General features: G+C 36.8%; 1 protein-coding gene across 7 annotated transcripts in view; it reads right to left on the bottom strand.

Annotated features, from left to right (window-relative positions):
• Positions 1 to 544: 544 nt before the first annotated feature.
• The window catches only part of kcnip2 (Kv channel interacting protein 2), a 129,822-nt gene continuing 105,776 nt past the window's right edge, over positions 545 to 24,590 (bottom strand). For 4 of the 7 annotated variants that reach the window (XM_015377695.1, XM_015377694.1, XM_015377696.1 and 1 more), the window contains 7 exons: positions 6,153 to 6,277; positions 6,006 to 6,075; positions 4,740 to 4,810; positions 4,433 to 4,540; positions 2,754 to 2,858; positions 2,599 to 2,661; positions 545 to 2,506 (listed from right to left, as the gene is read on the bottom strand). In XM_015377695.1, coding sequence (XP_015233181.1) covers positions 2,459 to 2,506; positions 2,599 to 2,661; positions 2,754 to 2,858; positions 4,433 to 4,540; positions 4,740 to 4,810; positions 6,006 to 6,075; positions 6,153 to 6,277 — 590 coding nt within the window. In that variant the 3' untranslated portion in view covers positions 545 to 2,458. Of the gene's footprint in view, positions 2,507 to 2,598; positions 2,662 to 2,753; positions 2,859 to 4,432; positions 4,541 to 4,739; positions 4,811 to 6,005; positions 6,076 to 6,152; positions 6,278 to 11,539; positions 11,639 to 15,424; positions 15,558 to 24,590 lie in introns of those variants that run through there. The other 3 variants (XM_015377691.1, XM_015377690.1, XM_015377692.1) reach the window with 3 other exon arrangements.

The raw sequence follows: 24,590 nt of genomic DNA, 5'->3' as shown, positions 1-24,590 counted from the left end.
AGAATATTCAGGAGAAACTCCAGAACATCCTCCAACCTCTTTTATTGCAACATTGCAGGCTGGATCAGTCTATGGTTTGGGCAACATTATCTATACCATAAATCTCAATGGATGATTAGCAGATTACTCTGACTGAAGCATCTATTAAAAACAAAACACATTTAGTTCCTTTTAGGATTCATGAAAAACTTCATTTAATTGAAGTTGACTGCCAGTTATCTAGGAACTTAGCAAACAGTATTGTTGAAGAAAAACAGAAGGCATTTTATGACCACAAATCTCAGCGTCATTCCATTCAGTGCTGCCACTGTTTGGAATCAAGGTTCAGAGATGTGCCACTAGATAGAGCAGTTTGTATTCTCAAGCCATCAGCATTACTCCCTCTCACTGCAGCCTCCTCAGAGTGTTCTATTATCCTTTGGATTTTTGTAATCTCGTTTTTAGATAAAACTAATCTTATATTTGTTGTTAAAGAAATGCATAGCAGAAATAAAACTTAAAGGGACAAGAAGATAGAGTCTTTGAAATTCAAAGTTAAGTCCATTTTGCATAGTAACTTTGATGTTTATTGTCTCTGTACAAAATATACACATTTTGAATAAGTAATACAACCAGCAGCTATCTAACCAGACAATCAGTATAACATGTTGGTAACTTTTCATTGTTCTAGACACAGTACATGCGGGTATAGACAGGTTTTACTGTAGTCGGGCACCTAAAAACTGAGCTGAAACACTTTTCTAGTGAAAAGAAATACAGAAAAGAAATATCAACTAAACAGAGTTGGGGATATTTTTAAAGAAACTATAAAAAAATAGATGGGTGACTTTGCTTTGGGGGGAAACAAGAGATTGGGTGGAAATGGAAAGGTACTGTGATGGAGAACATTATTGCTATTACATGTTAGTCTCTGTATTAAATTAATTCATGTTTCAGTGCCTCTGGCACAATGTGTCAGAGTTCAGTGATGCTCTGGTATAAAAAGAGACAAATTAAGATGGTGGCTGCAAATGCTTATTTAAAGTATTACTCAACAGCTTATCATGCAGGTTCACAACCTTGAGTCACACTTAAAACAATGAGCAGGCAAACAATATACCTTTATCTCTGAGTGCTTTTTGCCTGATTGCTCCTTACACCATTAAGCTTTAATTACCTCTAATATTTCCTCTTTGGTGGAAGAGACACGGCTAATAAGAACTGGTTAATGTGGGCACATGGAAAGAACCCCACCCATATTATTCACATTATACCTCTGTATAGGCTATTTGGCCTTACTTTTAAAATAAATACTTTATAGAAGTGGTAGAACCTGCTACAACCACACAACATTTTTGATAATTTCGCACATACCATCTGACATATATTGATTTTCCCTTTAATAAAAATTGAAAGCCCAGTATGAATTTGATTTAGTCATAAACTGACAGGGTTGGACTGGTCACAAGCTGAATAACTATAGTGCTATTCCCACATTGCACTGGCTAAAACCATTCCTCTGGGAATGCTAAAAATATAACAACAGTCATCAGACAACTACTGCTAGGACTGAATAGTTTGGAAGGCCAGGAGTTAGTCTAACCCTCAAATAAAGAGGGTTTCTGACAGACTGAGGGGACTTATTGTTAGGACAGACAGCATGTCTTCCTGATACACATGCACACACGCACATACAGTAAGGGTGAGGCACCTGTGAATGACTAGGAACGGCAGACAGACGAGCAGACTTTGGAATATCTCTTTAAATATGTAATAAGATATTAGTGACATCATGCGATACTGAAATCAGTTTTTCATAAAAATAAAAAAAACAGGTTCTTCAACTTCCACCTTGGATCACACAGATCTTCAAGTTGTTGGTCGTTCCATCAGGTAGTTTCTCTCTCCGTCACGTCCACCAGGCGGCCAAGGACTCATTTTGATGTGTGCCATTGGCTCCAGGGAGGTGTTCCCGCACCCAACAGAGCCAAGACCACAATCACAAACCCGAATACTAAGACTGATAGGGATGAAGGAGCAAGTCATTTTAGGTCAACATTTTCAGGGAATCTTGATCCGTCTGAGTTCAACTTTTACAGGCTCTGATAGTAGACCGACAATGAAAGAAATGAATAAAACAGCTGAGTGTTCTAATTGCTGTAAGTCCACTACAAGCCTTCTTTGTCTGTTCTCAAGAATAAAACTAAGACAGGTTCTTTATGATTAGCCTGGGAGTCATGGAAACTCCATTGTTGCTGGAAGAAATGCCACTAGAGGTCCTGGAGGAGGGTGATGGTCTCTCTGCTCCCAAAGGATTCACAGTTCTTTGTAGTGACATATGCTCAGGCCTGTATGCCACTCAGCCACACACACACATACACACACGCATTCACAAACTCTTCCTGCCTCTGTAGTCCTGACCTGCCTTTTCCTCCAATACACTCCCACCCAGTGCCAGTAGCCTCACCGGTCCACATCCTTAGATGACATTGTCAAACAGCTGCATGGATTGCATAATGTTCTCATCCTGAAAAGAAATAGATAAAAAAAAAATAAACCAAAGTTTTTGTTAAGGTGGTTAAAAGTGTAGACAATTAAAAATAAAAGTGTTTGCTGTACCTTTTTACACGAATCAATAAACTCATCTATGGTGACCACCCCATCTCTATTCTGGTCCATTTTCTGAAAGCAAAATAGTGGTCTATTTAGTTTCCTAAAGAATGTCTGTGATTATAAAAAAAAAAACAGGAATGCAAAGAGTGGTAAAGTTGAACCTGAAAGAAGCTTTCTACGTGTTCTCTCGGAGCATCATCCATCATGGTAGGGTATGTATATTTTCCCATCATGTCATAGATGCTCTTCATGATGTCTAGCATCTCCTGTAAAATTAAAGTTAAAAACAAACAGAGCAGAATAAAGCATGTAGAGGAAAATGACAGTACATTTCAGTATGTTCAGAAGAGCTGAGAGAGCACCCATGAAGAGGTAACCTGGTAGTGACGTTTAGGGAGAGCGTTTCAGCTACTGAGTGATTACAATTCTTAGCCTTCTAGTGTAGCTCCACTTTGGGCGAAGGCTGTTCAGCTCCAGTCCTAAAGAACATGCGCCATACATGATTTAGATGCGTCTCTACTTTAACATCCTAAAAAAAAAAGCGTGTGTTGAACAGGGACCCTTAAGGACAGACTCATGACAGCACTGCACAATGATTTTTGAAGGAAAAAAAAAAAAAAAACTGTCTTCAAACCCCAGATTCAGAAGGTGGAGTTTGGCCGTTCCCTCCATTTAAGAGTACTTTTACCCCTTGGATTTGCTACAAGGATCATGACAGACTGGTCTGTTTAAAGGGCTATTTGATCATTATACTCTAGAACAAAAGTAAAGTCCATGCCTGCATTTATGCCACAAAGCCATGTTTCTTTTTGAAAGCTTGCTGAACTTATTTAGGCCTTACTCTGGTCTCTCAAATTGTAGCCATGATGGAGGAGGGAGTCTGGTTTAGAAACCTAAAGGTCTCGGGCATCTGGTTAGGATGCCTCCTAGACGTCTTCCTGGTGAGGCATTCTGGGCATGTCCCTCCAGGAGGAGACCCAGAGGGGGACCAAGGACAGGCTATGTTTTTCAGCTGTGTCTGGAATGGTTTTTGGCCTGGGAACGCCTTGGGATTACCCTGGAGAGACGTCTCAAACTCCTTATTGAAGCTGCTACCCCAACAACCTGACCCCGGATAAGCCGAAGAAGATGGATGAATGGATGGATGGAACCTAAAGATCTCATCAATTCCTTTTACAGACAATGTCACTCCATTCACCCATTAAAGCCATGACCAGTGAAGGTCATGGATGACATCCTTTAAGTCCCACAAGCTCCGGAATCAGTTTCTAGCTCAAGGAAAGGAGTTCAAGTATCTCGTTATTATGTTTATGAGTGATAGTAGAAAGAAGAGGGAGACCAATAGTCAGACGAAGCCATTGTCTATAAAGTAATACAGGTGGTGCTGTTGTGCAATTTATTGAGGAACAGGGAATCAAAAAAAAAAGGTCTCAATTTAAGAATCGGTCTACATTCTGTCCCTCGTTTATACATTCATGAGATATGGAGTATCTCTGAAAAATACAAAATCTCAAATGTGAGTAAATAAAACCTCTCTAAGGTGGATGGGGTGGGGTGGGGGGATTCATTTGGATGGGAGCTCAGAGTAGATAAACTTCCTCGCTACATCAAAGGGAGACAGCTAAAGTTTTTTTTTTTTTTTTTTTAAGACCTGCTCAGAATGCTTCCTCATGTCTCCCATTGGAGGTTTTTCAGGCACACAGTGAGAAGAGACTCTGGGGAAACCTATAACTTATTGGAGGCATTATACATTACCCTGGAAATGCCTTAAGACTCCCCAACATGAGTCAATCTAATAAAACAAAGAACATCAGATTGCAAATTGACCTGTGTGTGTTACCTCTTTGGTGATGCAGCCATCCTTGTTCAGGTCATAGAGGTTAAATGCCCAGTTTAGCCGGTCATTAATAGTCCCTCTCAAGATGATGGACAGGCCAAAAACAAAGTCCTGATATGGAAGGTAAATTAATTAGGAAGTGCTTAAGTTTTTAAATTCCAAATGAAATAAACTGTTTGTCACACTATAGGATCTGTGTGCTGGTATCAAATGAATCAGACATTATTGTTAGTCTGCTGTTGTTGTGCCTGATTTTAGACAAGCCCATATTTGCTTTCATATATTAAACAGATGCAAGAAAAGATCTCACCTCAAAACTAACTGAGCCGTTCTTGTTGGTGTCAAAGGCTTCAAACAGGAAATGTGCATACATACTTGAATCTGCAAAAAAGGAGACTTAGAGTAACCAGAGAGTGGCTGAAACATGAAGCCTTTGAACAGCTCTGATTAGCAGTGAGCTAAATATAGAGTAGATATAAAAATAATTTCAAATACGACTGGAGGCAAGTGGTTAACATTTCATCAAACTAAATATCATGAAATGATAGATTGCTCTACTTTTCTGCATGAACATTTACAGATATTTAGCAGAACTGATTAGAATGAGGTAATTTTAAACTACAAATTTTATTTTGGTTAAAAAAAATGTTTCCAATGAAAGACGTATTTTCTACATTACAGATTCTTTTTTTTCAGTTCTAAATGTCTTTAAAAGACCAGATTTAAAAGACCATCAAGTAAAAACAAAATGTAGTTTTCAAAGAATGCCTTTTAAGGCAAAACAGCTATATTTAATGGAAACACATCAGCAGGTCCAAACCGTAGAGGCTGCCAAAATAAGAGAAATTACAGTTAGGCATTGGACTGGCCTAATGACTTAAGAATTTGGAGTTAAGTCCAATTCAGAAACTGTAGCATGACCTTAGGCTGTTCATGCTCAGAAATCAACTATTGTGACTGTGAGAAAGAACATTTGGCCCAAATTCCTAATTTTTTGTTATTCCTAAAACATTATGATAGTTCTTGCCACCATATAGCAAAATCAAGTTTAAGATTAATGGAGCAGGTTATTTTGGCTAGGGTTTTTTCAGAACATGCATTGTTGTGTTGTTACGCCCTCTAGAGGTCGCCGCTTATCTCAAGAAAGTTTTGGAACTAGACTTAACGAATCAACAAAAATGGCTCTGCTCTCTTTCACAGCTAAGCTGCCACAATGTTGAGTTTGTTTGCCCATTAAGTGATACCCACTTTTATACACATGTTCATTTTGCTGCCATTCCAGTCATGCAAAAGGTTTTCACTGATAGTCATACCTCATCGAAACTTTTCTTTGAATTGAATTTGTTTTTAATTTATTAAATAACTTTTTGGCATGGCCATATTTTTGGCATGGTATTTTTGCTTCTGTTATCTAAAAAACGGTTTAATGAACTTAAAAATATAGGTATGTCAGAAACAGAAAAACTAGTAAATTTGTTATTTACTAGTTATTTTCAGCTATTTTAACAGAATATGTAAATGTAGAACCCCCCCTTTAAAAAAAAAATCAAATGGCATTGTCAAAAATGGAGCTCACCTCCCTGAGGAAAGAACTGGGAGTAAATGTTTTTAAAGTTCTCCTCATTCACCACTCCGCTAGGACACTCCTAAGAAAAAAATAAAATAGAGAATGCAGAAAGATTTGACTGTAGCTGAGAATATCAAGTGAACAGCGGGAACCTACATTTTTAAAGCCCCTGTAGAGGACTTGCAACTCCTTCTTGGTAAACTTTGTCTGCTCCTCCAGCTTGTCCATGCTCTCAGGACGATGGCACACAGTGGACAACTCAAAGTCATCTTCAACGCTGTCTGTGTATCAGACAGAGAAGAGTTAGTTTCTGATCAAGCAACCATTAGTATTCGATAATCCAGGGAAATCCCAGGCGTTCCTTTTCCACTAAATATATCAAAAACTTGAGATGATAACCACATCCAGCTTACCTTTTTGCACTTTGTCATTTTTTGTACAAACATAACAAAAACTAAACTTTCTATTTTCACAAATACAAAAAATAGACAAAAGTCAAATAAACCAATAAATTAGTTATATAGATTTATGAATCAGGAAATTAATACAAATTTGGTTTGGTTTTATAAGACAGTTTAATTCTTTCAAAGCAGGGATTTAAAACACTTCTTAAAAATGCATTCTGAAGATCTCACTGTTGCTTTACTTCAATGCTATTAATCAAACATTGAAACCATTTTCAAATCACCAGGAATTTAGTAACTTATAGACATAAATACTGTGTCCAAAAGTATAGTTTTATCCCCAACATAGATAATACATAGTAGAGCTGCAAGTCCCTCAAGAGGTATGTCCAAACAGCACATTGCTGACAATCTGTAGACCCAGTGGAATAACTGAAAGACCAAGATTTATTAATAAATTGGATAGAAAGTTTTCTAAAAATCCAGCTTTCAGAAACCAGTTTTTCTGACTTACTTAAAGAAAGATTGAAGAGTATATTTTACACATTTAAACGGGTACTAAAGTGATAAATGAACATGTGGAGTAAAAGGCTCTGTTTAACTGGATGGTTTATAAGTATGGATACAATAAGTATAACTTTAATTAAATCAGTTTATTTGACCTGTTTTTTAAAACATACAACATCCAAATGTTCACTTTATAAATATAGTACATATGTTAATTTGTTTGGGAGCAAGACAGCTCATCAACACTTGGTAAGGATAGTCATACTGTAGGTGGTACACCATAACAGCAACTTTTTTTTTTGCACTTGAACCCTATCTACTTTTAAGATTTCCTTTTTTCCCTTTTAACCATTCATCTTTTACAACCTTCTAGCACTTTCTCCTTAACTTAAAAATCCTTTTTATTCTGTTTTTTCTTTAACCCCTCTTCAGATCCTTTCCAATTGGACTTAATCTCTTTAGCTTTCCATACCCACCTCTACATCCCATTCTTCTGCCTTATTGCTTTTTATGTCCAGTGACACCAAGCCTAGCCACCCTAAGCAAATTTCAACAGCTTTTATCTAGAATCTCCTACTTTTGGTAATATCTGTTATGACCAAGTGTAAATAAGAGGGAGAATGTAGACTGACCAGAGCAACAACCCATGACAACAGATGAGATCATCCATTTTCTTTATTTCCCTATCATTATACCACTTCTGAAAAAAAGTAGCAAGCTACTGCTTCACACAGAACCGGACTGCCCAGTATAACCCACTTTTTTTTTTACAGTCTAGAACCATGGGCTCAGATTTAGAGGGATGAATTCCCACCACTGCTGTGTTGAACTAAGCTGCAAACTGCTCCAGTACAAAGTAAAGGTCATGATTTGAAGATACTAATCAGCATCTTGAGATTATATCAGTGAAATTTAAAAAAGGAACTGGAGACTAGATAAAAGCTTAGTCTTTGACACACCACTTACCTTGATTATGAGGACCAGAGAGCCCATTACCCTGTTCTCTTATAGCACAACCCACAATACGTACGTTGACTAGGAAACCAGAGTCCAAAAACCTCCTCAGTAGTTCCACAAGGCTAAAAACGGCATCCCTGTTCCAAACCCGAAACAAAAGCCACTATTCCTGTTAAATTCAAAGCTAGCAAAAAAACTCTCCTTAGTAAACCTTCTTATGAGGGCCAAGGCATTTTATCCTTCAATAGGGGTGACAAGCTCTCCAGCAAGATACATCACCTTGGTCTACCATTCAGCCAGTGGTATCCCCCATGCATCACTGATAAGGTGTGTAAATCACACCTTATCCAGAATCTACAGAGCCCTCTGAGTCTTTGGGTGAACCTCATCAATTCCTGGCACAATAGGGAGCTTTTAAAGTACCGCTGTTAACTTTGGTCTAATCATGGTAAACAATGCATCTTCCTGGGTCTTTATACTCCACCTTCTCTGTGGAGGACTTGCTGACTGAATTAATGCAACACTTAATTCACTCAATTACCTTTGAAATAAGCTTAAGCGTATTTTGAGGAATATCAAATGACCTTCAGGGGCTTTATTATAAGCTATTTATCAACCTTCTCATGTCTAAGAATCACTCTACTCCTTCAAATATTTAAGAGGCTTGATAGGAGTTTCCACTAGAGGATGGTATTGAAGCTAGAATGACATCCGGTACATAAATGTTCCAGGAGATGAAGATGTTTTGGCTTTGATGACACAGATGGTAATGCTTTGACAGAGGACATATATTTTGGGTTATGGACTTAAAAAGGTGCGTAATCTTACCAGTAACCACATGTAGCAGAGCTTCATGTTGGATTAAAAGTCATTTCTCTATCAGTAAATGGAACATGAACTGCATTTCCATTACAATTTCTCACAAAATAACATCTGAAAACATCAGTTGGGATAAAAATAACTGGTTGCCATACATCACTTAAGCATGGCCACACGATTATCCTGTGGCCATGCATTAATAGGAATCATGGAGATGAGATACCAAAGTCATGGCCATGTATTACAAATGCATGGAAAATAAATAAATAACTTTTGGCCAGTCAGTACTAATGCATCGATTTACAGCATGTCTGTATGTTGTGCAAAAAGAACTCCTCTTCCAAAAAGATGTTGCCAAAAATGTTGTCCAAAAAGAGACTATTTGTAGATTTTTTTAATAGTCCTGCATCTGACTGGTAAAACTTCTCTGGTTCCAAAGTTAATGCTTATAAACAAGCCTCACAATTAAAAAGGATAAAAATGCTCGTTGATTTTTTTCCTCATAATCCACCTTAAAGGTATAGTGGAGGATGTTCTTTTTCCAGTTGGATCATCAAAACAAGCGGTCCTCCTAATTTTCAATCATTCTGGGGATATGTTAACGTAAGGCCATCCTACGTGCTCGCCCCCATTTTCAACCTACTGATAGTGAGTCTGACATAGTGGAAAAAATGCAAATCTTCTTTTGGAAGGTAAGCTTCTATGAGCGATGCAAACAGCAACTTGCCCGCGTATAACAGGTGTTCCCTCTAGGGAACTTTTGCAGGGTTGTGCATGTGAATTTTTATTTATTTTTTTTAAGTGGAGAGGGCGGGTCTGTTCAAACATTTGCAAAAATCCTTTACTATATCTTTAAGAGTAATCATGGAACTTATTCTAAGAACTTTGATAAATACGGCCCTATAGCAATATAGGCTAAAGCCCTCGGCATTGATTGATTTTTAGTGCTGACTGCCATTTTCGAAACTTCAGCTATGTAACTCCAGGGGACTGTATCCATTACTTTACAGCACTGAGCTCCTATTAAACCACAAAGCTAACTAGGCAACAAAACAGATATGACACTTACCTGATCATACATATTTTGTGAATCTCTTGTAAGATTGGTTGCTTCGTTTTACTGGTTCATGGTCAGATTAATATCTAAAATTAAGTTTTTATGCTGAACATAGGCAGATTGCAAGAAAAACAGTTTTAAATTCAGCTAAAGATAACTAAACTAATTAAACTAATTCAACATAGTCCTACCACTTTAAACATAATGGATATTAAGGCAAATTAATACATCTGTAGCAGTTAATGAGGAATAGATTTCTTTTTATTTCCCAGGATGCTTAGGGGCCAGTTTTTGTATCCTCGGTGGCACCATCAGGAGCTATGCTTACCTGAGCAAAATTTCCCCAATCCAATCAAAATTTTGACTGATCGAAAATATAAAATCTCTGTTTATATTAAATTAAATGATCCAATCAGGACATGTGTATACATATACCCAATGTTCAATCAGATTAAATAATTTGAGCATGCGCAGAGCTTTCAAATTTTCCAGAAAGGCTTTAGTAGCAGAAGAAGAAGCTGCCTGTCCACTCATCCTCAATTTTAGCTACTCTTTATGCCCTCCTCTCAAACTTCTTTTTTAAAATCATGTCTGTTAATGTAGTTTTTTCCATGATGGACCTTCTTTACATCTTTGTATCCATACTTTTGTTTTTGGTGCAGTACCTTATGCTAACGCTTCTTCACTAAAGAGGTACAGGGCAGGATGGCATGTTACTTTTGGTGCCACATCCTCCACCAAACGCAAGGAGCCTGTTGATGAAGTTAGGAGTAAAGATAAAAATGTGACGCTGAACTAGCACACATGCACAGTGGAGATTATTTTGCTTCAGGTATTCAAATGCTTGTACACATAGACACAAATCGGAATGACGATTGGAAAAAAAAACAACAAATTTTTCTCAATCAGAATGAAAGTTCTTTCTGATCAGACCAAATCAGGTTCAAATCTTCAGTCTGACATGTTTCCATTTTTTATCTGATCAGGTCTTCAATCCCATTATTTGTGTCCATGTAAGCATAGGTAGTGAGACGGAAGTGTGACATTTATTTAAAAGTTTGATTTTGTTCAGCTGTTAGACTTTCTCATTATTGATCCTAACCAATGCACAGCTCTTAAATTTGACTTTTTTAAGTTGAGTTGGTTCAATTTATTAATTTATTTATTTGATGTGAGAAAAAATAAAGAAATTAGATGTTGCAAGGTATTTAATCCAGTTATGTCAACCATTTCCACTAAACCAGGTTTTTTAACTGCAAGATGAGTGTATTACTGTATATTCCATCAGTGAAACCCAATAACTAGAATACGACTAACTAATAATAGTTAAACTGAACTTAACTGGCATAAATGCACCAATAATAGGCATTAAATCAAATTAGTTTAGTGGAGCTGGATGAAATAACTTGGTTAAGTAAATTTACATATACTTTCATTAAAGATTCCAAAACATTGTGGGAGTCAATTTGATTTTGTGACAGTGCCTCAGTGATCTTCAGGGGGCTAAACCTGGAAGGTGACATGACCCTGGAGGCTAAAATCTAGACTGTTGCTTTAAGGAGATCATTAAGCATTCCATCCAATGTCTGGCAATGTCGACAGTACTGTTTTTCATGATGAAACCTTTGTACAGCTTTGTCTATAAAAGCTATAGCTTAAGTAAAAAAAAAAAGTCTAAATGTAAACAAATCTATTCTATTTTGACATCCCACACTACACAATGATAAAATGTAAATGCAAATACTTAAGAGAGGCTATTGAGAGGAAAGCAGATGTATCAAGAGTGAAGGAGCACTTGCTTTGACTGATAGAGGGGGCAGTCGAGGGGTTGCAGCACGGCAGCAGCTTGAGGAATCGCTGCTTTATGGTTTTTTTGCTTTGACTGGTGGAGGGGTTACCTGCAATCACCAACCATAGCACAAACGTTAGAGATGCATACAGAGGTCAGTCAATTTACTTCTTGAGTAACACGTCTGTAGAAAAAACACAAAAATAGCATCCAACAAAAAATACAATAACAACAATATTGATGCCAATAGTGGCATTCTGGCTTGGCTGAGCAAAGGGAGACCGTGTTTATTTGTGTCCTTGTATGTATGCTTTCATAAATCATGTATATTTTCCCTGCACAAAGAAATGCCATCACTTGGTTTTAACTATTTAAATACTCCTTTTAAACAATTATGGATTATATTGTATCTGGCAGCAAGTTATTTCTGCAGTAAATTATCCATTATCATTAGTTATAAATTCGTGTTTTGTGGTTAGCAAAAATATTTGAATCTTTTTTAGAAGGGCCTAATAATACATCTAAGAATCTAAGACAAAAATATCTCATTACAATTCTGTTACTATACAAAATTGGATGAAAAACTGTCCAACGCATTACTTAAAACTGATTTATAACTGGCTTATAAGGGAATAAAGGGCTGTTAATGGTGATCACTTAAATATTTGGTAAAATTATAAAACAGCAACAGCAGAGGTCATGGATATATCGTCATAGGAACATTTCCACCTGCAAATACAAATACAGCTAAATACTGTAGAATGTGGCTAAGCAGCTCAGCAGTCTGAAGAAATCAAGGCTTAATAGAAAAGAACCTCCAATATGCTAAAAATGAGAAATAAGACTTGACTTTGGAGCTGTTGAGTCTCATATGCTCTGATGAATCCAGAATTTCCCAATTTTCAGAACTGAGGTAAGAAGAGCTGCATACAAAGTGATGCATCCATCATGCCTAAAGCAAAGAGCGATGTCAGCAGACGAGCGTACTCCAGGATCCAAATTCCAGAATTAATTGGGCTTAATTTATGCAAAGGCCACGAGGTTATCATTTTCACTCATAGTCGAGTACATAGCAGACCTGCTTTCTATTCATCTCTACAAGATCTTTGGCGAAAAAATTGAATCAGTGCTTTGAAATTCCTCTGTATTTTTTAGGTTGTGTCTTTGCTCCATATACAAGTTGGCTGTCCCCTTAAAAATGTCGTTATGGTCTCATGATGTCATTAGATATTCTTTCTTGCCTAGAAAAAAAAAATAAATAAAACAAAGTAAAAAATGTGTGACATTGTCGAAGGTAAATAAAAAGACGGGGATGTCTGCCTTAAAACAGGGCAAACGCAGGTCCAACAACGTGTTGAAATTTATATTTTCTTTCACTGGAAGCGAGTAGTATCAGTGCTAAATATTAAATATGGTAATATAAACAAAAAATTCTCACTTAAGTTCATCCCATACAATAATTTTGAAGTGATGGACGAAATGTTTTACCCGAAGACCAGAAACCAACTACTGCATAGTAACAATGCCTTCGGTATCTATAAAAGATACTGAAGGAAGCCATCTATTTTAAGAGAGCAAAACCAACCTTAAACAGAGGGGAAGGACTCAGATTTCAGCTTTCAAAAACCTCCAATGCAACAATTGAGCTGATCCCTTTCTGCTATCATCGCAACCCCAACAACTTTACAGGAGAGCAGAAGAACTCGACTGTTCAGCCAGGCCAACAATTCCCTTTAATGACCCCCCTTTCAGAGACTTGAACAGGTATGGAGCATTTCAGGCTAAAAAAAAAAAGCCAAACGACCCCCATTCCAAAGGGGTGGACCCGTTTGTCCGTTTCAATTTGCATGCTTCAAAACAAAAACAAGGTTTTGAAGGGCTACATCTGTAAAACCTCGAACTAAACATTATTCCTGACATTTTGAATTGAAAAAGCTTCCTTGATGGGACTGGAAATGTTTTCAAACTTGGAAACAAAGTCCAGTGGATTGTTTTTTGGAAGGAGAACCTATAAAAGACCAACAAATGGTAAGAAGAATACATACCATTTGTTTGAAAAGATATGGAAACATAGCTTTTATGATGTGTCATTTTTTTGTCTCTTAGAAGCCCGGAGCTGAAGGGACTATTGCCTCCTTCAACTGTGACATTATTTGCAAATAGAGGATGGGGAGTACATTTCCCAATATCTGGCAGATTCATCCATTCTACTGCCTAAGCACAGGCCCAACCCTGCTGCCTTGAGCTGTTTGTACGGGTAAGCAATTTATCTTTCTCTACATGAACCTGACAACAGACCGTATCACAAAATTAGAAGAAGAGACTTTAAAAATTTATGAAACTACCACAGAAGAAAGAGGGAGTTTATGTAGTAAAGATGTAGTAAATTCATATATGATCTTAAAATCAAACAAGCTAAAGGGGAAAAAAAAGATCACATGGAGGTTTAATTACATTGGTTATTGTTCCAGTGTTTTTTCTGGAGCTCTTTAAAAAACATTGAATAACAAAACTTCTTTTGTTTCATGATTTTTGCTGCTCCTTCTGACTCTGCAAGGCTCACTGAGCCTAAAATACTTTCAAGAACCATCAAAGCTGATTCACCAGAAAAACTCTCTGTGATAAGATATGAAGAATCTATTTCCTCTGTCAGCGCCTCATAGCCTGCACTCCATCTCCTCTGTCCGTCTCTCTACTTTCTTTAACTGCCAAAGTACCATGATAAATGTGTGCTCAGCTACCTTTGATGTCACTTTTCTTCTAACAATGACAGCCAAAATTATTTTTTCATTCTGATCTGAGACAAAAATAAAAATATAAAAAATGCTCCTGCCTATGCTTTTTGACTGTTATTGGATTATTAGTATTCAGTGGGGCATGTCTCAATGGAGTGATTCTTGTAATGAGTTAAGCATAATATAAAATTTGTGTTCCTTTACCTAACACAATGTAGGAAAACATGAAATCTGAAAAGATCAAAGGGTGGGTTAAAGCTATGAGATAAAAAAAATAAGATAAAACAACATCACAAATCAGGAAAGTAAGTGAATTTAAAAAAGTAAATCTTTTGAAGGATATTTTTGATTAAATGCTTAAATCTTCCAACCAGAAAGCCCTTAATCTACCATGCAAGCTGTGTCTTGTGTCCTGGTGGCACTCTGGCTATGACACATTGCATGGACCCATATTGTCAGTTCAGCTTCCCAGATATTTATAACGGAGGAACTTATGATCAGGAAATCTTTGCTAATGATTTAAAAAAACAATGTACAAATGAATCATGATCTGTTTACTTGAGACATTATTACTTTTCATTGACTGGGCAAAGAGCATTTCAGAATATTATAGATATTGGGGCGGTCCTTTTAAAATTTGTATTGTTACTGATACTAGTATTTAAACAAAAAAAGAGAATATTAAAAAAATGATTATTATAAAAAATATATTAAAAGTTAAATAAAAATATAAAAATAAAAAATATTAAAAGTTAAATAAAAAAATGTATAAGTGGATAAAAAAAATGAATATGCAACTATTCTTAACTGACTGAAAAAATTATTTATTATAAAGTAATTCATCATTCTAACTGAAGCATTTCAAGTGATTTTTTAAATGATTTTAAACTTGAAACTAATATTATCTTTTATTTGATATCTTTTTGATATCAAATAAATGATAATTCTTCCAGCTTCACTTAGGCAGCACAGAAAGTGTGTTGGAAATTGGGCTCACAGGACTTCGTGTTTTACTCCAAAGAAACACACGCACATACCACGTCCATAATCACACACGTTTATTCTGACTCCTGCCAGCTGTGTTTCCCCGATGTACCATCCCTTTATTAAATATTTTTACAACCTCTAGGATTCCTGCTGATTCCTAAACATTTCCTTACCTGCAACAGAGATGTCGATAAGCCCCAGAAAGTGCATCAGTTTGAGGGAGCTGCAGACCACCAGGAGGATGCCCACAGTCTGCAGCCCCTCCACCTCCCACTTGTCTCGGAAGAACAGATACATCTTTTCCTGTTTTCCTTTCCCTTTGTTCCTGTTCACTCAAATCTTACGCTTGGCTTACGGGAGGCGAGCAGCACGTGGACACCCCCCGTTCCTTCAGATTCCATACAGGAATGTGCCGTCTTAGTCTCTCAGTCCCCCTCTATCTGCCAATGTCCAACCATCCTGGATTTGCATCCAACCTTATTTATTTTTTCAATGAAAATAGATTTTTATTCCTTGCTTCTTCTTCCAAAGCAGAAGGTAAAAGCCGATACCGATTCAATCCTCTGCATCCAGCAAGCCTGTCAAAGGTGTTTTATCTTCCAGGTGAAGTTCGGACAATTCCCTGTATAGGTCCTGACAGGTTGGTGGCAATTTTTTCAGACTCTCTGTTTCTCCAGATTCTGACTCTAAAACTCTCTCCACTCTGTGCCTCAGCTCCGTCACTCCGCTACTTTCCTTGTCCCTCCCACACTTAATTGGGTCAGTGATGGGGATGAGTAAAAGAGGAAAGAGGAAAGGGATCATACATATAAGCGAAGGAAATGGTGGGGGAATACTACTTATAGTTGACGAGCTGAAACAAGATACCATGAGGCTGGAAAAATTGAATAAAACAAAAGAAAAGATGAGGCAATGTATTAAGGAAAGGAGGGACATAACAGCAGTGAGGAGAAAATTCACTAAGATTGCTGAGAAGAAGAAGTATAAAAAGTCAAAGATTATGAGGACTGGAGTAAAATCGTCACAAAATAAATCCAAAGCATCTGACCTGGTAGCAGTCGTGGGCAAACTCACAGATGTGGCAATCTCCCCTGAGCACAAACTCGACACATGTTCACAGACAGGAGGACAACATGGAGGTGAAAACTAGGCAACATGTATAGCATACGCAATGCAGCACAGAGCTGCCCATGGGATGGGACAAGAGATCCTGCTGGTACACATGGGTTGCTAAAATTCTCTCTTTCTCTCTCTCTCCATCCATCCATCCATCCATCCATCCATCCATCCATCCATCCATCCATCCATCCATCCATCCATCCATCCATCCATCCATACAACTGACGACCAGATAAGTCTAAAATATTACCCCCCTTTTATGAGTAAATCTGTTTAATTAGTTGTTAACATCAACAGCGGCTTAGCCAATTCTTCCTCCAGACTCACATCTAGAGTTAATTTAAAAAATAAAACTCCATCATAAATTGAGGTACATTACAGACAACCACACGCATCCTCTTCATCAGACCGTTGGATAACCACAGTCTCTTCAATCAGAGGCTTTTCCAGAGCTGTAGGACGCACTAATACAGAAAATCCTCTCTGGCTATACTCATCAGCGTCTACAACAAATCATTAAAGAGACCCTTGTAAGAGTTACAAGAATATTTAATTTAAATTCTAACAAACAGAAGAACTCAAAAAAGAAAAACAGGATGAAAAAACACCTCCTCCCCAATCAACTAACCATTTCTTTAAACCAATATTTACCAGAGGTTTCAACAACTGACAACAAGAAATTTAAAAGTGGTGTCAAGTTCAAAGTTCAAAAAAATAAAAACCCTCCAATCATCAGTAAGGGAAATAAAAAAATAGATCTATTTCTGCAATTATTCTGACATCCTCCATAGCTCAACTTGGCCTGGTCAAACCCTGTAACATCAAATTGCATATACAGTAAGGGTGAGTTTTTTTTATATTCACCTCACAAGATAAAAAAAAAAACTTGAATAACTTATTTGTTAATAATCGTCCTCAACCAAACACAACAGAATGGTTTATTTTTTTGTTTTAAATCTTCTTGTACAGTCATATTTACTTTGTTGTGAAAACAACATGTGGCACCTCCTGCAGTTAAAATATATCATGATGGCTGCAGTGCTGTGCTTGTCAAGAAATAAAATCTCTTTTGGTGTTATTTATTTTATTATGCAAAAAACTGTAACTGTATTTATTTTTTGTTTCGAGTTTCGAGGCCAAAGATAAGAGAAAAAGCTCCTCGTGTAAAATAATCTTGTGTTTTTTTTCTCATTCAAGTTATTAAAAAACGACTTTTATTTTTCAATACAGGATTCTTATGAGAAAAATGCCAGCGGAATTTGCGTAGTCATAATATTTTCTTTCATGCAAAATCATGAAATATGGCTGTTTAGACTTTTTTTTTTGTTCTCCGTAACATTATCCTAATACAACAAGGATACCATAGGGAGAAAAGGAATTCGGAACTGCTGTGCCAAATCCGAACACCTTTTTGCACTTCATTACGCGACCACAACGCAAATGGAGGATGCAACCCAGAAGTGAACTACATCCACCTTAAAAAAAAAGAAATAACACAAATGTAGCAATCAATTGATGTAGAAAAACATATAAAAAGTACTTACACAGAGTAATGTAAGGATTTTATGTATGTGTATTGAATTTTATGTATGTATATTGTATTATATTGTACTATATGTCCTGTCACACTAAAGTTTGTGGGAATCCATATAGCTAATATGGTCCAGATAGGAAAGTCAGGAAGTTAAAGGAACCAAGGAGAAAAAAATCATCCTTCTTTCTCTTCTTAACACCTTCCTTACTGCCAACACTATTTGCACATTACTTATCATACTTACTTATTTGCACTATCGTACTGAGCCAGTATGTTAGTGGTTCTGCCCTAAAATACATTCACAAGTAACTCAAATTATTTGAGTTAATTGGTGAATGGATGGAATGAATTTTGATAAGCCATCACATATTCATCTGGAGTTCCAGATTTTGTATTAAGGTCCAGTGACCTTAGAGAATGCAAACTAGATAATAAAAAAATCACAATTCTCCAAAATAATCTTAATCATTCTATTCAATTCTATTCTATTCTTTTCTGCACTTTAAAAATACTAATCTTTTTTGTGATGCAAAAATGACCTAAAACTGGAAAAAATAGTTTCATGTCTGACAAAGTTAAGTTTCCTTTACCACAAATTTTTCATTTTAACTGTACACAAAGCCAAATTAATGAATCTGGTTTAAATAAAATGGAGACGCACAGAGATAACAAATATATCTGAAATACCGATGGTTTAGTGAGTTTGATAAAACAACAAATCAAATTCCAGCTCCCCATATGACAGCTGTCACTTTCGGTGCTAATCCAGCATGAGGTCTGTGCAGTCTGGTGCCAGTTGACTGAAAGCAATGCTCCACTTACTTAGAAACTGAGAGACTGTGGGTTATAATTAGCAGACCAGTGTTGAGATTACTAGCAAACTTCCTTAGATGTTCAGTCTCACAAACCTCTTCTCACGCATTATGCTCTCCCATCTCTAAAGGTTCTGTGAGGGCTGTTAGGTTCCTAATAAATTAAAGAGGTTATTACTGCCCAAACTGTTTACAGCTCATCTGCATGAGAAAATGATTGCTTAAAGAAATCCCAAGAGATGTTCCCTACCAAAAATAATGTCGGACATTCAGTTGCGTGAATTTAAATAGCTGGATGTTGACCAACTCTCCCTCCACACACACACACACACACACACACACACACTCCTATTACTAAAATGTTAGGTTAATCAGTCTTAGTTGATTAGTCTCCACAAGGAATAGTTTGCCTGAAGCCACACACATCCCCTAATTGAAATGCCTCCATATTTAGTCGTCTACCTGGGCAATTATTCCTCTTAAAACTGATTAAAATGTCCAAAAGAGGGGAAAAACGTGTGTCTGTGGGAAAGCATCGAGCAAATGAGACACACAGCAGGTCATTGATAAATGGAGCTCAAAATTGGCTAGTATCTTATCAACTAGACAAATGAAATAATGGACCATTTGCATGGCCCATTAGCATTTGAAGATATTTTTATTATGGCAATGTGGGGCAAAAAAAAAAAAGGCAAAGCTTGGTCCTTTCAGCATGAATTAGAGAGGAATGAAACTGTACGGAAGCAGATTTTAAACAAATATTTTCTCTTGTGAGGAATTAGGATTTATCAATGCCATTCTGGCTGCATGAACATAATTTAGAGTAAAGAACCTTTTTTGTGGGGGTTAAAAACCTATGTTGTAACCTCATAAAACCCTGCTACAACTTTAAAGTACAGTTTAAGACAGAAAACCTTACTTTCTTAGATAAAAAACATGATGTACTTTGCTGCATCTTCAGCAAATTTTGGTTTTGGATTTACAGTGCACTTAAATATTTCTCTTCTAAGACATGTTTATCAGTTACATGGTTCAGGTCATGAAAAAGATGTCTAATATCAGATAAAGATAACTATAGAAGATGTTTAAAATCTTTTTTTACATGACAAATTCATTTACAAAGGGCAACAGTCAACTCTGCCCTGTGTGGATAAAAGTCCTCTGTGTTTCCCCTGAACCAAAGCCCACTTAGAACATGGACTAAGGCTCAAAGCACAACAGCAAACCAGAGAAAACCCTTAGAAAAATAAAACAGACATTGTTTATGAGTAAACAAGCAGCAGAACAAAACTGGTTTTGCTGTAACTGTTCACATAAGGCTGATAGTCGGACACATCTTTGCTTTTTTTAAGGTAATGGCCATTTTATACCTGTAGATGTCAGTGTAAAGCAAACTATTTAATTTGCATCAATGTTTTAGAGAATTATCGGCTCTTTCCAAGCTTTCCTCATCTTTTCTATCTCTCATTTAAATTCAACACCAGTCAGAAAAAGACTAACTGTGGGGTGGTGATTAAAAATACGTGCCATTTATAATTTCCGACATCTTCACACACATTGCCATTCAAAAAGCTATAATAACACTTTATCAGCTATATCAGTCTGAGATCAAAACATACAACAGGCTAAATATTAAACCTTGTGCTTTAAGTCATCTTTGTACATGACTCGACTGTTTCTCTTCTTTTCCAATTGCATCATGTGCAAATTCTAAATCGGATTTGCATCGCTCACAAATACCCTCTAAACATATTTGTATCAAAGCATAAACACGCTCCTCTCTGCTGTTTCCTGCCAGGAGCCAAATCAGGAAAACATCCTGAATGGATCGATATTGCACAGAAGGAAAAAATAAAATATAATTCTTCAAGCTAAAAGTGAGGCACGGCGCTCTGAATGGCTGTCTGTTGCTGTTTGGAAATATTGCACTAAAATATGCATGTTAGATTTCTGCCTCAGCAGCTAAATTACAGTGGAAACCAACAACTTCTCATGCTACACAACACATTACTATACCTTTTTTTAAATAACAGATAAGCCAAAAGGAAAGCCAGAATGGTGCTGTGATGCTGCCATGAACAAGGATCAACTTGGCAGCAGAACGGCAGCAACTTGTAACTTTTCCTTGGAAATGTAAAACAGGGTGAACCCATCAGCTCGCTGTTTAATGTCAAGGATTATTTCTGGTAAATCCTTCTCCTAGGCTTATTTGTGCTTGTTAATACTTTATTTAGGTGCAAGATTCAAGCCAAGACCCAGATGAAAAAAAAAGTAAATAACAGACAGAGATGGAAAAAGCGTCTGGGCAGTATAAGAGCCAAATAAATCTCACTTTCATTCAGCATCTTAAAAGCAACCAGCAACAACTCTGCATCAGGGAAACAGGTGTAAGGAAAGAGATTGTATTTTTTATTTAGAGAAATTAATTGTATAATTTATCTTAGTAGGGATTAAACCATCTCATCTCATACAAGCATTATAGCAATAGAAAACCAAGTCAGTTCCAGTTTGTTAAAAACTCATAACTGCTCATATACTACATGATACTATTCATCAATATATTAATCAAACTATTCGTCCTACTATAAACCAATCAAACAATTAGAAAAGAAATATTAAAAGACAAACAAAACATGCATTATAACATGCATCCCAACAAATATGGGCTAAACAAAAGTCAAGGAAATTTACCCCTGGCTGCCGTTTAGATAATATTTTTGGTCTAAATAGCATTCTTTTCTGTATCAGCATCTGTGGATTCAGGAGCCTTTGAGATCATGTAAATGACACCTATTGCCCCCTCGCTCTATTTGTCATTCGTAACAATTGTGTAACATTTATTGTGCTGTCATTTGTTTATGTAAAAAGAGCAAGAAAAGACAATATTGGCCTAAAGAATCAGCCCGACATATTTGCAGCTCATTCTGGGAACAAGTTAGATTGAAGACAAAACAATCTGTATTGGCCTTAAAAAAATACCAGATTCGCTCTTCTTTCCCACAATCATATAATAAAAAAATTTAAAAAACACAGAACCATAACAACTGTTCTATTTTATCCATGGGTCAGCTGACATACGACCTGTTATTTTTAATTAAGTACATAGGAAAACATGCATACAGCTACAATCAAATTGAAATATATAGTGCCAGTGGGAATAAAGGCAGCAAAACTAAAGAGGGATAGGAAGGAGATGAAGGTGGAGAGGAGTGAGTTGGGTATTAAATATCCCCTATGTGATCCTCCTTGTGTTGCAGTCTCTCATCTATAACTGGCTAACCAGCAGAGGCACAGGGATAAAAGAATCCCAGCCAAGGGCAACAAGGACAGACTTCTTCCTACTCACAGTCATCTTAGTTAGCCAATACATTGGTATATTTGATCTCCAAACCACAAAAATTTATATTATACTTTTCACCCGTGTTTTAGCAATACAGCAGAAGGAAAACCTAACCATAATCAATTATTCTGAAATCATAACCTTTCTGGCATTTCTTTTCCTCTATAGGATTCTGAGAATTTAGACACAGTGTAGCACCTCAGCTCCATAAACACAAACACCCTATTCCCCATTAGCTGGCCTATTCACTGAAGGGCAATTACAGGGAGCACAGATGGACGCAACAATGTGTGCATGAGATCAGACATAAATGGGTCCTGTGGTGACTGACAAACATTTTACCTGCACTTATTCCAATGCATTATCCAAATTATCCATTTTCTTTGCAAGATTGCCAGGGATGGTGGAAGCAGGGTTGGCTTCAGTAATAATGTGGGGACAGTAACAGTACACCCTGAACAGTTTGCTAGTCTATCACTGTGATGAACAACCATCTCTAAGGTTATTCAAGTGTTTGGACTGTGAGAAGGAAGCACAGTAGCCGTAGAGAACCCATATATGCACCGGGAGAACCTGTAAACAACATACAGGGCCTTCCTTGCTGCAAAGCAAAAGTGCTACCAACTGTGCCACGGTCTTGCCCCAATACTGATAACATTGTCTCATTTCCTATCATCTAATATAAAAGCTTTCACTTCACTTCAGTCATTCTATTTGTACTAGCTCTAAACCTTTACACTGAATAAAAGCTGCTTCTTCTGAAACACTAACTTTAATTGTTCTAATGAAGTTATTTTCAACCTTTGGCATCATCCATCCTATTTACACAGGTGGACAATCCTAATTCAGAATGTAAAAAGTACTTTTCCTTCATCTTGTTTACTTTAGTCCCGATCTATGCTGTGGTGCTAGAAATGCACATGGTTAGAACACACCTTAGATTACCAAACCTCTGCATGTTTTTATTTTTTGGTTTTGAATTGATTTAGATGGGACAGCCAGTTAAATTCATGTACCGGTAATCGGAAAAAGAGGTGCATAAATGTATTATCACATTCAGTTATTCATAACATAATTCTTGCATTTATGTGTTTTTCTACAATACCTTGCAACAGTATCCCTTTGAAGTCATTAATTTATTTAACTATATAACTAAGCACTTGAAGTTATTTTGTTTAGGATTTACTGTGATGAAATACCTGGTGAAAAATCAATAAGTTAAAGGAAAATGCTAGCATTTTTTTCAAACTGATTACAAATAAAAATCTGCAAAGTTTAGAATGCATATCAATTCTATACCACCATGTCAGAAAATGTTTGGTCCTAAAAAGTAGATACCAGATTCAAATGCACATGGTAACACAATTTCCAGGTTTACATTTCTATTAGATAATATTTAATTAGGTTATATTGAAATTTGAAACTTGACTAAATACCAAAGAGAAAAAAAAATTGGCAAAGCAGGGTATATCTAATATCTCTTAAAAAATCAGTTCTAATCTCTTCGTTATAAACAATTGCTGGTGTATCTTCCTGACTATTCATATACAGAATCAGCTTTGGTCCAGCTCTACCAGGTGCTGCACAACACTGAGCGCTTCTTTATGTGTCTTTAAGTAATTGGCTTATATATAGGCACCAGCACCCCTCGCAATACCGATGGAAAATAAATGGATGGAGATATATACCGAATATATATATATATATATATTTTTTTTTTTTAATGATCCACTACATCAAGACCAGGAAAACCAACCAAACTAATTATTGGTTCCCTTTATCATACTTGCTTGATATACTACAAGAAGCCTATGAAGCCAGAGTAGAAGCAAATGGAGGGAGGTCATGGCACATTAACAAGCACATATATTCAGGCCTTTACCTACTGTTATGAAAGAGGAATCAAACCTCTATGCCGGGATGTCCCTGGATACAGTGCAGGAGGTGGGAGACAGAGGAACTTTAAGGAAAAATAGAACAATGCCTTTCAGGCCTCACATGAAGCTTTTGCAGGGCTGGAGAGCTCATTCAGCAAAAAGATTGTTGCATGAAGGAAAACTATTCAAGATCCTTCCTCCAAGCTGCTGTTTGACTTAATAATCTCTGCTGCCTTAAACTGGAACAATAAGTGCGAGTGGCTAAACCCGTCTTCCAATGGGTGGCTGACTCTAATCTTAGGTCACCTTTAGGTGCTCAGTCACCTGGGAGCAGCTCAGAGCAAACATATAGGAGACTGTTCACAAAGCATATGAAGAGGGCACATTCTTTTTTCTTATATTCCACTTGGAAAATACCCAGAACACACACAGAACGTACTGTAGGGGCTATATAGCTGATGTCGAAGGCTAAGCTCTTGCATCGTCCTTCTTCATATGCTGTTCCCAAAGATCCACAACCTGGGTTTATCTGCACTGCTTTGCTCCTGGATTAATGACTTCCTCACAGATGGTGATGAAAGGGTATCACATCTGCCCCATTGATTCTCAAGATTGAACTCAGATCTGCACTCTTGACCAAACAAACATGATAGTGAA

The sequence above is a fragment of the Cyprinodon variegatus genome, unplaced genomic scaffold (assembly GCF_000732505.1).
Source record: "Cyprinodon variegatus isolate N-32 unplaced genomic scaffold, C_variegatus-1.0 Scaffold157, whole genome shotgun sequence".
NCBI lineage: Eukaryota > Metazoa > Chordata > Actinopteri > Cyprinodontiformes > Cyprinodontidae > Cyprinodon > Cyprinodon variegatus.
The sequence above is the reverse complement of the archived record's forward strand: the minus strand, read 5'-3'. Positions and strand labels throughout refer to the sequence as shown.